This window comes from Erpetoichthys calabaricus, chromosome 2 (assembly GCF_900747795.2).
Source record: "Erpetoichthys calabaricus chromosome 2, fErpCal1.3, whole genome shotgun sequence".
Lineage (NCBI taxonomy): Eukaryota > Metazoa > Chordata > Cladistia > Polypteriformes > Polypteridae > Erpetoichthys > Erpetoichthys calabaricus.
Genome location: NC_041395.2, coordinates 263497271 through 263510678, shown reverse-complemented (window position 1 = coordinate 263510678; position 13408 = coordinate 263497271). Strand labels below are relative to the sequence as shown.

Here is a 13408-nt window from a genome sequence, read left to right as displayed (position 1 = left end):
TAGAATATTGAATACAGCTGCATCATGCTGTACACTAAAGATCATCATAGCAGCATTACAAAAAGTCCAAAGAAGACCTGCTAGATTAATTAAAAGATTACGTGATATGGGCTATGTCAAAAGTTAACGAAAGTTTGAAATATTTAAAATGATGATAAAGATGTTTGCAAGTGTATCTAATAAACACATACAGTGGAAAACTGAAACTGTTAAGTATAAAATGATTAAAGGTACATTTTGGGCAAATGTTTTGAAAAAATCGTATATGCAGATTTCTTTATTTACATAAACTAAGGTTTAAATGAGCATATGGCATGATTACTTACTGTGTTGAGCAAGGAATCATAGATGGTATTTACAAATTTGCTGTTGATTCCAGAATCATCTGTTGTATTAAATGGTGCATTAGGATCTCTCTAGAGAAATAAAACAGAAGTCCATGTAATTATCTTTAGAGTACTAGATAGATACAGTTCTGTACTGATCCCAAACGAGCTTGGTGTGTTATACAGTATATATTACATTACACGTAAGCACTGGTGAATACAGGCAAACTTAGCCTAGCTTAACGAACAGATTTAAACCCTGTGGCAGGCTCAAAATGTAACCAAGTCAAAAATCGTTTACTATGATCATGCAGAAACTGTACATTATTTGTTAAAAGTATTATACTCATTACTCCTTTTCTTTCATGAAGTAATTCAAAAAAACAACCATTGATTTTAATTCAACTCTTAAATATTACCATTAAAATATAAGGCTGCAGAATATGACAAAAGTGACTTAAAATGTGACCTTTATTTTTGGAGACCAATATTTTTGATTATATATACACATACGCCCACATACTACTTGCATGGAAAGCCTGAAATTATCAGCACTGTACAATTGACTAATGAATAACCAGTCTTACATGAGGCTACTGTTTTATTCTCACCAGGAATACACTGCTTTATTACATGGATTACAGCATTAGTTTCTGAAATCATAACAAGTTGCATAACCGTTTTTGAATTGTGGATGGGTAATATTTCTCGTCCTGCATATGAACTAGACACACCAGCAGAACAAAATTGTGTTCTAAAATTGCTTTAAAAAAGAAATGACAGGATGGACATTTAAAAACCACACAAAGGCACAGTATATGCCATATTCTGCCAAATAGATTTTCTACATTTCTTTCATGCCCAGTTCATCTTCCATGAACCTTGAATAAACCACCTCAACCACTCCCCTCAATCTACAATCTGTTAACACAGTTCAGTCTGTGCATAATGGCAAAACTCGTAATCCCAGCCCACCTTAAATTCCTTCGCACCTCTTCGTCAGCATCTTTTGTGTTGTAAATGTGTCAATCAGCAAAAGCAGCAAGCAGCCTACTATCCCATCCCCCCACGAACACAGAAAGGGCAGAAAGGTCTCTCAGCTCAAGTCTGTTTACTTGCGTGTGAGTTGCCTGGAGTTGTATGGGGTAAATTATATATCATTATTTGGAATACATGCATTACATATGATTTCCGTGTCTACAACAATCTATGTGAACACATAGTTAAAACAGAAATGTTTTAGTAATAATTGACAAAATGTAGACATGAAGTGCATAATGTGTGAAGCCTAAAGTCCAAATATCAAATAAACACTTTCACAAGGTATAGCAGGTATAGCAAGCAAGTTTGTTCAAGAATATAACTGCTGAAAAAGAACTTGTGTTAGGGTCTGACATTGACACGCCCTTAATACAACCGCTTTGGTAGTGCAGTGGTAAGAACTGCTGACTTGTAATCAAGATGTTCGTGGTTCGATCCCAGATGCCTCAGTTTTGAGTAGTGAGTTGCTCTTATTCTTACTATTATAGAATAAAGACATATGTGTGCAGACCTAGCATTCCTCCCTCTCCTCAGCTCTTATCAAAAACATGTTATTTGTAATGTTTGTACAATACAAATAGCTTTGAAAAGTTTACTGTAAGATTTTTGAAACCCCGACGACAATCCACAAACTGTGCTGTATGCCGAAACTGTATTAACACAGAAAGTGATTGCTTGTCCATTGCTGGTGCAAATGCAAGATCAAAGGCTTGCTGGGTTGACACATGTGTTGCCCACTGATTGATGCAGGGAACATTTAAAACTGGCCACTGACTTGGCTGTGTTCACTTAGTGTTTTCTCACTTGTGCAAGAAGTCTTTCTACTCTTTCAATATGAGAAGGAAGCAAATGCAAGAAGACTGCGTGCATGCTGGTGTTTCTGAGAGTGCTGAAGAGACAGCTCCCGTTTGGATAACTTTGAGATGACACTAAAACTGATCTTTTTTTAAAAGTCTGTGACCCACATATTACTTATGTACATTATTTTTGTATTGATTTAAAGTACATTTGAACAGCAAAATACCAAGTTCTTATTTTCATGCTTTAGTCAGCTGATCTTGGTAAACTCACATATAGCAAGCTGGCATACATAGCAAAAATATGTTCCATGATCTTGTTCTTGGTCTTTAGAATCGTGCTGAAGGCTGAATGGTTCAGGTTATACAAACAAGCAAAATCTACCATCTTTTCAGCTCGTTCTGCTCTCTGAATTATTTTCACTTTTGTTTCCATCATTATCACCAAGCACTTCTTAGCAGTATATCGCCACTGCTTTTATGATTAATTCTGGAAGTTTTGGGCTAGAAATAAAGTATGTTGACTCAGCGTAAAACAAAGATACAGCCAAAAGTATACTACCTTGTAGAGGATGCACACACGTGACTAAGAAGGTAAGCAATAATAGCGTGGGTTTTGTGCTTAGCATAGTGGCAGACACGTAAATTAACTTATGCATTGCCTCAAAATTTGAAGTTACATTACAATTTTTAATGTTCCACTTATTTAAAAAAATGTCAATTTATTGGACATGCACGTTTGCATCTTTGAAAAATTCGTAACTTGAAGATTTGTATGCAGGGGACTTATATAATATATGCAATATAATATATACAGTAAGTGTGTGCTACCTTCTAATAAAATTTAACAAAAACTTGGCTTGCTTAGTAAAGGAAGGAGTAAAATTTCATGTACTCTTCAATAGAAACAAAACCTGTAGTCACAATGAATTCTAGGACTGAACCACAGAACAAATGTATTAAAGTACCCATATAAGAGATTAGACAGGACTTGTCAAGTCACTTATAAAATGTTCAAGTGCATTTATTTAGGTGTTTGTGAATGTATACTATGGAGGACGGCCAGGGTTCATGCCCGGCCAGGACGTCCCTTCTACTTGTATTCCGGGGGAGCAGCCATGGATTCCTCAAAACCTCCCCCAGGACGCTTGATGGCAGCCTCCCTGGTTGATGATGCCTCAGTTTCCCACAGAGTTTCATGGGAGATGGAGTTCTTCCCAACCCTGTGGGGACATGGGATGGCCGCCAGGGGGCGAGGCAGAGATAGTTAAGCCCAGCTGGTCTAATCATGGGCCCCACACGGGAATGCAATTGGGAACAGGTGAGCAAGCACCAAGAGCACTCCCGGGAGGGCCATAAAAGAAGCCAGCAACCACCACTCAGGGCCAGAATCGGGAGGAAGAGGACAAGGTGCCTGAGAGGAGTGGTGTTGCCAAAGGAAAGATTTCTGTCTTGAGAAAGAGGTACTTTGGGACTGTGTTATACCTGTGGGGTTCAGGGGGAAGACGTGCCCCACAGGTGAAGAAAAAGATTTGTGTTGTGTTAAGTGCTTGTGGGACTGTGTTGGGCCTGTGGGACACGGGGAAGACGTGCCCCACGGCTGAAGACAAAATAAAAAGATTTGTGTTCAATTTATACGTGCCTCAGTGTGAATCTGTGCCGGGTCGGACGCTTATATAGCGCCTTATTCACAATACTTAATACAAATACATTATTTTGCATTGTATTTATATTGATTCTTAATGATCACCTATGCTGCTTCTACTATTCTATGCTAGTAAATAATTTACATTTTATGTTGTTATACAAGGGACATTAAAAAAAGTTTCCGGTTTAACCTATTTATTAAGGATTTCAAAAACAAATTACAACACTTTTCTACATAGTCACTATTGTTTGTGATGCAATTTTCCCAGCATCGTACCAACTTTTTAATGACCAATTACTATTCCTCCCGCCTTCACCGTTTCCAACGAAAATATAAAAGTGTGCAGACTTTTTGAATGTCCTTCGTACTATTTACTCACTATGTCTTTGCTTTGCTGAATGTTACTTAATTATTTTGATAACGGTACAAAGGAATATAAAAAAATCTATTTATCCATTAATTTTCTGAATGTGCTTTTTCCATTTCTGGGTCAACATCATGCTCTGTACGTTTTAAACAAAGGAAGGTACCAACATTACATTGGGCATTAGTTCATTACAGGACACACTCATATACACACATACTGTACTCTCATACAAATTAGAAAACATTTATAGATACTAATGAACCTAAGATGCACATCTTTTGGAATATGGGAGCAACATGGAAAGCTCTGGGTGAATACTTTTGACACATGGAATTAATATCATAGCAACTTTGTTTACGTATTCTAGCTTCCAAACAGTTAAAAATACAGCTATCAGAAAGGCACTCCAGCAGTATAAGAATGACTTGTTCTCAAAAAAGACTCCACAGTCAAAATGTCTTTATTTTAAACATTTAGTAAAATTCAAAGCAAACAATTCACACAAAAAGAGAAATTTGAGATTACAAAGACAAGGAAACTTCTTGTATAAGTATCTAGGTTACATTGCTTAAAGTTTCTAATATGTTATCTCATACACTAGAACAATAATACTCACTGAGCTTAACGCTAACATCATGGTAGCTGTAACATGACAGTCAGAAACGTTCATGTCCTTAATGCCACCCTGTCAAACACTTCAAATTTCTTTCTGGCTGAGAGCATTCTGTTATCACACAGGAATACACCTGAACATTGCGAACATTCCATTAACTTATTAGCTTATTAAGGGGTAAAACAGAATCTTTTATTATTTATGTGAAAGCTGCATTCTATTCAAATCCAAAATAAGCAAAAACATATATGAATTTACTGTTAACAGATTTGTCTGTGATATTTTCTACAACACACTGTATTTTTGAATCAAAACCTTTTAAGACAATTTAATAAGCTAAATAATCCCCACAATTGACAATCAAAAGCACAATTGTGGCTTTGATGTTTAGTGATGCGAAAAGAAAACTGAGAAATTTGAAAAGGCTGAATATTAAACCTGTCCAACAAATACCTCTCACTGATCTGGCATCATAACTGCCCCTACATAGTGGCACAATATTACTTTTTCAGACTGAACCCAGACCAAGTGATTCAGGTAACTATGTCCCACACATTTGCCAGCAAATGATAACTCTACACCTGGCTCCTCAACTGGGTTTCAGTATATCCTGTATTGAGGATTTTTTCTTTCCATGATATTAACCCACCTGCACAAAGAAATAATCAGGCCTTGCCAGAGTTCCACTCTGTTACAATCCACAATTGCACACACAGTCATACCCAACTAATTTAATTCTCACAATCCTGCATGTTTAAACGGAACAAAAAAACAAAATAAACAAGCAGCAATATATCTAAGGACAATAAAGAAAACATTTTAGAATATATATTTTTTTGCTTTTTAACTTTATATACAATGTAAGGCATTATATTGATTTATACATGTTTCTCATCTCTGCAAATTGTGGGTTTGGGCGTGTCTGTATTTGTAACGTATAAAAAAAATACAGAGTGTAATAATGAAAATTAAAGTACGATTAAAATTAAGAGGAATGGGCTATCTCTATCTGATATGTAGATGTCAGAGAGACTTGTTCTTTGTAGGATTCAAAAACAGTGCCTGTCAAGATTATTAGCACTCTCAAAAGTGTTAGTAACTAAGCAAGAGCAATAGAGAAAGTTTATTTTTTTTAATTAGCTTAACAAAAGTCTTTTATTTGTGTCATTAGCTTAATAAAAAGATACTATAACAACACTGTTAGCAGCAAATTCATAAATAAAACACATACAAGATTCATTTCTCAAAACTACAGAGAAATAGGCAATGATGAAGAAAGGTCTCTGAGTGTAATTATTGTGTTTTATGTAGTTTTTGATTTTGTTTTCTAACATGTGTATTTGTTGCTTCTAAAACCTTTAGTGTGAAGAGATGAAATATATTTTCATATTTTTAAGACACAAAGGTCTAAAGACCTAGAATCTAAGAAAAATGTAAAAAGTTCAGATGTATATTTTAAAACATAATGAAAAAATAATTAAGAGAATATTTACTCAAAAACTGTTTTAGAGCAAAGAATCACTGAAAATTATTTTTCATTTAATTATCAAATTATTGGACATAATTCACTTGCGAATTTAAAGATGTTATGTCCAAGGTATTGCTTATTATTATTTTTTTCTGCTTCTCTGCAGTCTCTATAGAGATTCACCCATTATTAGCGCATAAAAAGCAGTACTAAATTAGCCCAAATTTCACATTTCTTTTGTTGTGCAGCATTGCATGTTGAAATTTCAAATCACTTCATATCTGAGGGGCAATAAATATAAAGGCATTTAAGTACTCTTCTCTTTGAACAGCTCTATCAAGAAGATCCTTGAAAAAGTACACAATTACCAGAATTCAATAAATACTTCAGAAAAAATCAAACAATGAGTATGAATGATGATAATAGAAAGACACAAGTGATCATTTACTATACTGTATATGATCTGATATTACAATATATATCTACATATAGATCTCTTTATTACTGAGTTAACAAATATATGGATTTTTCTCCATGATACCTTAAAAGCAGCATTCAATTCAAGGAATGAGTCAAATGTTGTCAAGTAAAAATCATGGACAATTTTCCAGTCTCCTGTTAGTCTGGCTTTTTCTATGTCATCTCTGTAAGAGAGAAATAAATTTGTTTTACACAAATGCTGACTGTTTAAGGTAAAAACAAAATCAGCAATAATTACAGTATGAGGTTAAAGCACAAGGCTCTTTCTTCTTGCAATAAATGTAACAGAACAGGTCATTCAGCCCAACAAAGCTTACCTATTCACTTAATTCTTCTAAAATAACATCAAGTCTAGTTTTTAAAGACCCTAAAGTCCACCTGTCCACCACACTACTTGGTAGCTTGTTCCATGTGTCTATGATTTTCTGTGTAAAGAAAAACTTTAATTTTTGTGCAAAATTTACCCTTAACAAGTTTTCAGCTGTGTCCCTGTGTTTGTGATGAACTCATTGTAAAATGACAGTTTCGATCCACTGTTCTAAATCCCTTCTTAATTTTCAACACTTTAATAATGTCTCCTCTTAATCCTATTTTGCTTAAATTGAAAAGGCTCAGCTCTTTTAATCTTTCCTCACAACGTATCCCACGTACTCCTGGAATCAGCCTAATCACTCTTTTTTAGACTTTTCCCAATGCTGCTATGTCCTTTTTGAAGCTTGGAGACCAAAACTGTACACAGTACTCCAGATGAGGCCTCACCAGTGCGTTATAAACTTGGGTATAACCTCCTTATACTTGTACTCTACACATTGTGCTATATAACCTAACATTCTGTTAGCCTTCTTATTGGCTTATGAACACTGCTTGGCAGTAGATAGAGTGGAGTGCACTACAACTCCTAAATCCTTCTCATAAGGTGTACTTTCGATTTTCCAAATTCCCATTCCCATCACCTTGGAACTCTTAAAGATAAACTTTCATAACTAGTGACAATTTTTTGTCTGATCAAAATCCTGTATTGACATCAAACTATAATGTATACATACCAGAATCTGACCAGAAGAACCATTACATAAACCTACAAATATCACTTTATATAACTAAAAGATAATAGGCTGTATCCTAGAGGTACTATTCTAAACCCAGTACACTATATGAGGAGCATTAATACATATTTAACTACCATATTTTAGCACACAAATAATTAATTTTGTCTTTCAGATTTTCATATTGTCTGCAAAAACAATACAGATTGAAAGAGGATATTTAAGTGTCAGATGTAATTATACATATATATGCATAATATAAAATAAGGCATCATCTCTCAAAGTATAATACACACATGCAAAACAAATTAAGCAACAGTTGTGCTAACAGTAGTATATAACAATAATTACAGAAATATTTTTAATGAAACTAAGTGTGCATTCTCACCTTGTACCATATTTTGTATACAAAATGCTGTAAAATGAAAACTAATAGTATTCCAACAAATTCTTTGATGGAATTTTGGACAGCTCTAAATCCACTCAAGCACATTTAAGGTAACCTTGGAATACGCCAATAAACACTTCTTCATTTAAAACACGACAGCAAACACTAATGTATGTCTTGCAAGGCATTTACCAAACAGCAGTGTAATATGGAGGAGTGGCTCCAGAAACATCTATTATTTGTCCTCACAAAACTCCTAGACATTTCATGAAATTACTCATAAAAAAAGGAGAAGTTAGTGTATACATCCAGATGTGTTTTTAAATCTGTTAACATTTTCCAAATATTTTAGTTATATAATTATATTTAGATTTCTAAACTTAAAACTATACCTCTTATATGAGCACTTTAAGTGATTACATAATTTAAAATTAATTTAGAGTCTTATAACATCTGCAAAGCATATGTTGGGAGCGTCATTTTTTTCTTCTTAAGTTTTCTATGGTGTTTTATAATACATCATCTAACAACCGACAAGATCTTAGGCATGAAAACTGTAATTACAAATACAAAATGTTCAAAAATACTTACAGAAGTTCCTTTGCCGTTTTGTTTCGTAAAGGAAGAATAGGCTCTGGAGGAATTGGAGCCTTCATTTCAGGAGGCAAAGTATCAATAGCAATACGCTGTTTCTGTCGAACATCTGGACAGATGGGTGGCAGTTCTCTAACTATTGACAGAAGGAAGTTTTTAAATATCTGTCACATAAATTAACATAAATATATCTCAACATTTCAAATAACACACTATCACACTGTAACAGTACTCATGGAGAACATCAAAATACATCCTCTTTACAAAATACACAATATTTTTATATAAATATTGTAATAATTGATGAAATTTCAAATTATACTGTAGAGCATTATTTGTTGATATTAAACAAAGCAGTGATACAAATATAAAATTGCATTGCAATATTGGCTAGTGTCTAAAATAAAGCTGTTATATTTCTTTTTCCTATTGCTGACTGCATAGGCTCCATCTCCCGTTCTGACCATGTAATGAAAGAACCACATTGTTCAATTTTCAAAATATCAATTGTGGAATATGACCCAGACACAGACAGGCAGACACATTTAAATCACCCCACACACGTTTATTTTGGGTCTCCATTACACACAAGTTACTCACAAGCCCCCAATACCCCACAGTCCAGGACAATCAATAATGCCTTCTCTCTCTTCAGACCGCCTCCTTCTCTTCTTCAGCAACCTTGTCCACTCTTCCACCCGACTCAAGTCCATCTCTGAAGGGAGGCGGCCCCTTTAAATAAGCACCCGGATGTGCTCCAGGTGTTCCCGGCAATCTCCCACCGACATGCCCCAGTGTGGCGGAAGTGCCAGCTGTCTCCCCGGAAGCACTCCGGGTGTCCCTGTTCCTCTTCCCCCCAGCACTTCCTGGTGTGGCGGAAGTGCTGCGGTCCAGGGTCCTCCAGGTATTGGGGTGACCACGGGCCCCTACAGGGTCGAGCTTCCCAGCTCTGTACCCGTGGTCCCCAGGGCGGTCACCCCCTCGAGGTCTGGAGGAGGAATAAGCCCTCCTCCTGTCTTCCTGGGCGTCCCAGGTGGGTACCACCCCCATCCGGGCACCACACAATGTAGATATTTTATTTTCATAAAGGTTTTCAGAGACATAAAAAACTTTGTATAAACATACTCAATTGCACTCAAATGAATAATGAAACAAAACATTATAAAAACTATATAAAACAATGCCTTTGTAGTCAACTTGGCTAAGCAGGCAGCATCTTATTTAACTGCTTTTTATTAGAATGTGCAATTCAGTTTAATATAGTTTTTTACAAAAGGAAAATATATACAGCATGCATAATTAATGAAGCTTTAAATACACCGATTCATTAGATGTGACACATACACATTTTGTGAAGTATGAACAAATTTCATTTTTAAGATGCTTAGGCAGGCAAAACATTTAAAACTGTTAAAATTAAAAACTCAGTGCCCTTTTTAGAACCTATTACCTCATGTTTCTCATTACTGGGAATTAAAGAATATCATTTGTGTACATTAATAACAAAGTTTTAGTATCTGCTTGATAGGAGATCAAAAATTGGAACTTTATGTCATATATGAAAGTGCTGTGTATTGTGTGTGCATACCTAAAAATATACCTTAAAAAAATTGATGATTTTAACAAAAAAAGAACAGAAAATAATCAAACAAAAGATATAATTCTAGATGTTCATCCGGGCCTCATTGTTATAGACATTAGCTCTGTCAATACGTGTCTATTGTTTACCTCCAGCCACTGCCCTGCAGATTTGCTTTCTCCCTCTTCTGTTCCTCTCTAACCTCGGGCCTCTTTCCCAGCCTAATAGAGAGTCTTCAGTCCAGCTCTCTCACTGATATCTGGCTTTAAATTCCCTGGGGTTTACCCTTCTGGGTCAATTACCACAAATCATTGTCACAGTCAGAATGGTCTGCAAAATGTTACTAGGTTTACTGAGCATGGGACTTGAACTCAGAATGTCAGATCCATAAGGGAACTGTACCATTGTGCCATCCTCATGTTTTAAGGGTCCAAATTATTTAAACTTTAAGCTACCTGCATGGTTCTATTAAAATGAAGTTTTCTGCATTAAAATAAAAATCTTACATCTGATGCCTCACAAACAAGTTAAGTATGCAGAATTATGGGCAGAAACTTGTGTCACTCGGGCCCTGAGTTGGAGTTAGCTGAACAGATAAGAAATTCCTGAGTTCTTTAAAGAAAAATGGTCAGCAATATGAATTGGTGACAGCAATTAGCCCAGTCTGTGAGTATGCATCACTGGGATTTGTAATAGCTTACCTTCTAACATTTCTGCTTTGCTCTCATTTTTGATGGTCAAAAAAACATACTGAACTCTTTTTTTTTTTTTTTATTTGACTCTTCCATCTCCCGATTGAAACACCTTTCTTTTGATATTCCGATTAAAAAAAATGTCTTTATGCTTCAGTAATCCTTGTACATTTTTGCACTAACCAATCCTAAGAGCATTAGAAATGGTAAAAGTGAGACTGAATATAAAGACAGTGACTTTGCAAATGCTTTCAACTTGCATTTTATTGAAGTTTATACATTTGAAAAAATCAACAAGCTCCCAAATGTAAGAGGGACTGCTAAGAAGATACTACGTGATTTGGAAATTGCAGAGTGAGAAGTACTGCTTAGAGTAAATAGGATGAAATCTAAGAAATCACCAAAACCAGATAATATTTATCCTTGAGTGCTAAAGGAGGTTTGTGAATGGATACAGTACATAAACCCCTGATGATCGCTGCACGCTGGGGACATCCCTAAAAACTACAAAACAGGAAATATTATGCTGTTAAATACAAAGTATGGCGAAGAAGAAGTGGGATAGTCAGAGAGATGCAGTAGACAAGAGTATAAGGAGATAAGGCGCAGGGTGAAGAGAGAGGTGGTGAAGACTAAAGAAAAGGCGTATGATGAGTTGTATGAGAGGTTGGACACTAAGGAGGACCTGTACCGATAGGCTAGACAGAGGGACCAAGCTGAGAAAGATGTTCAGCAGGTTAGGGTCATAAAAGATAAAGATGGAAACATACTCACAAGCGAGGAGGGTGAGTTGAGAAGATGGAAAGAGTACTTTGAGAGGCTGATGAATGAAGAGAATGATAGAGAGAGAAGGTTGGATGATGTGGAGATAGTGAATCAGGAACTGCAACAGATTAGCAAGGAGGATGTAAGGACAGTTATGAAGAAGATGAAGAATGGAAAGGTTCAGATGACATACCTGTTGAAGCATGGATGTGTTTAGGAGAGATGGCAGTGGAGTTTTTAACCAGATTGTTTAATGGAATCTTGGAAAGTGAGAGGATGCCTGAGGAGTGGAGAAGAATTGTACTGGTACAGATTTTTAAGAATAAGGAGGATGTGCAGAGCTGTAGTAACTACAGGGGGATAAAATTGATGAGCCACAGCATGAAGTTATGGGAAAGAGTAGTGGAAGCTAGGTTAAGAAGTGAGGTGATGATTAGTGAGCAGCAGTATGGTTTCATACTAAGAAAGAGCATCACAGATGCAATGTTTGCTCTGAGGGGATTAATGGAGAAGTATAGAGAAGGCCAGAAGAAGCTGCATTGTGTCTTTGTGGAACTGGAGGAAGCATATGACAGGGTGCCTCAAGAAGAGCTGTGGTATTATATGAAGAAGTTGGGAGTGGCAGAGAAGTATTTAAGAAGTTGTACAGGATATGTATGAGGGCAGTGTGACAGTGGTGAGGTCTGTGGTAGGTGTGACGGATGCATTCAATGTGGAGGTGGGATTACATCAGGGATTGGCTCTGAGCCCTTTCTTATTTGCAATAGTGATGAACAGGTTGACAGATAAGATTAGACAGGAGTCCCTTTGGACTATGATGTTTGCTGATGACATTGTGATCTATAGCGAGAGTAAAAATGCAGGTTGAGGAGAACCTGGAGAGGTGGAGATATGCTCTAGAGAGGAGGGGAATGAAGGTGAGTAGGAACAAGACAGAATACATGTGTGTGAATGAGAGGAAGGTCAGCGGAATGGTGAGGATGTAGGGAGTACAGTTGGCAAAGGTGGATGAGTTTAAATACTTGGAATAAACAGTACAGAGTAACAGGGATTGTGGAAGAGATGTGAAAAAGAGATTGCAGGCAGGGTGGAATGGGTGAAGAAGAGTGTCAGGAGTAATTTGTGACAGACGGGTATCAGCAAGAGTGAAAGGGAAGATCTACAGGACGGTAGTGAGTCCTGCTATGTTATATGGGTTGGAGATTGGCACTGACCAGAAAGCATGAGACAGAGCTGGAAGTGACAGAGTAAAGATGCTAAGATTTGCACTGGGTGTGACAAGGATGGATAGGAATAGAAATGAGTACATTAGAGGGTCAGTTCAAGTTGGACGGTTGGGAGACAAAGTCAGAGAGGCGAGATTGCTTTGGTTTGGTAATGTGCATAGGAGAGATGCTGAGTATATTGGGAGAAGGATGCTAAGGATAGAGCTGCCAGGGAAGAGGGAAGCCTAAGAGAATATTTATGGATGTGGTGAGAGAGGACATGCAGGTGATGGGTGTAAAAGAATAAGATGCAGAGAACAAAAAGATATGGAAGAAGATGATCCGCTCTGGCAACCCCTAATGGGAGTAACCGAAAGAGGAAGTAGAAGAACTCATAGA

The 13408-nt window shown here is 36.5% G+C and overlaps 1 protein-coding gene across 1 annotated transcript in view; it reads right to left on the bottom strand.

Annotated features, from left to right (window-relative positions):
• The window catches only part of hectd2 (HECT domain containing 2), a 106687-nt gene that overhangs the window by 66298 nt on the left and 26981 nt on the right, over positions 1–13408 (bottom strand). Inside the window, exons 3-5 of the mRNA XM_028795463.2 lie at positions 8766–8904; positions 6802–6904; positions 327–416 (exon numbers count right to left, since the gene is read on the bottom strand). Of these exons, the coding sequence (XP_028651296.1) occupies positions 327–416; positions 6802–6904; positions 8766–8904 (332 nt within the window). The remainder of the gene's footprint in view (positions 1–326; positions 417–6801; positions 6905–8765; positions 8905–13408) is intronic.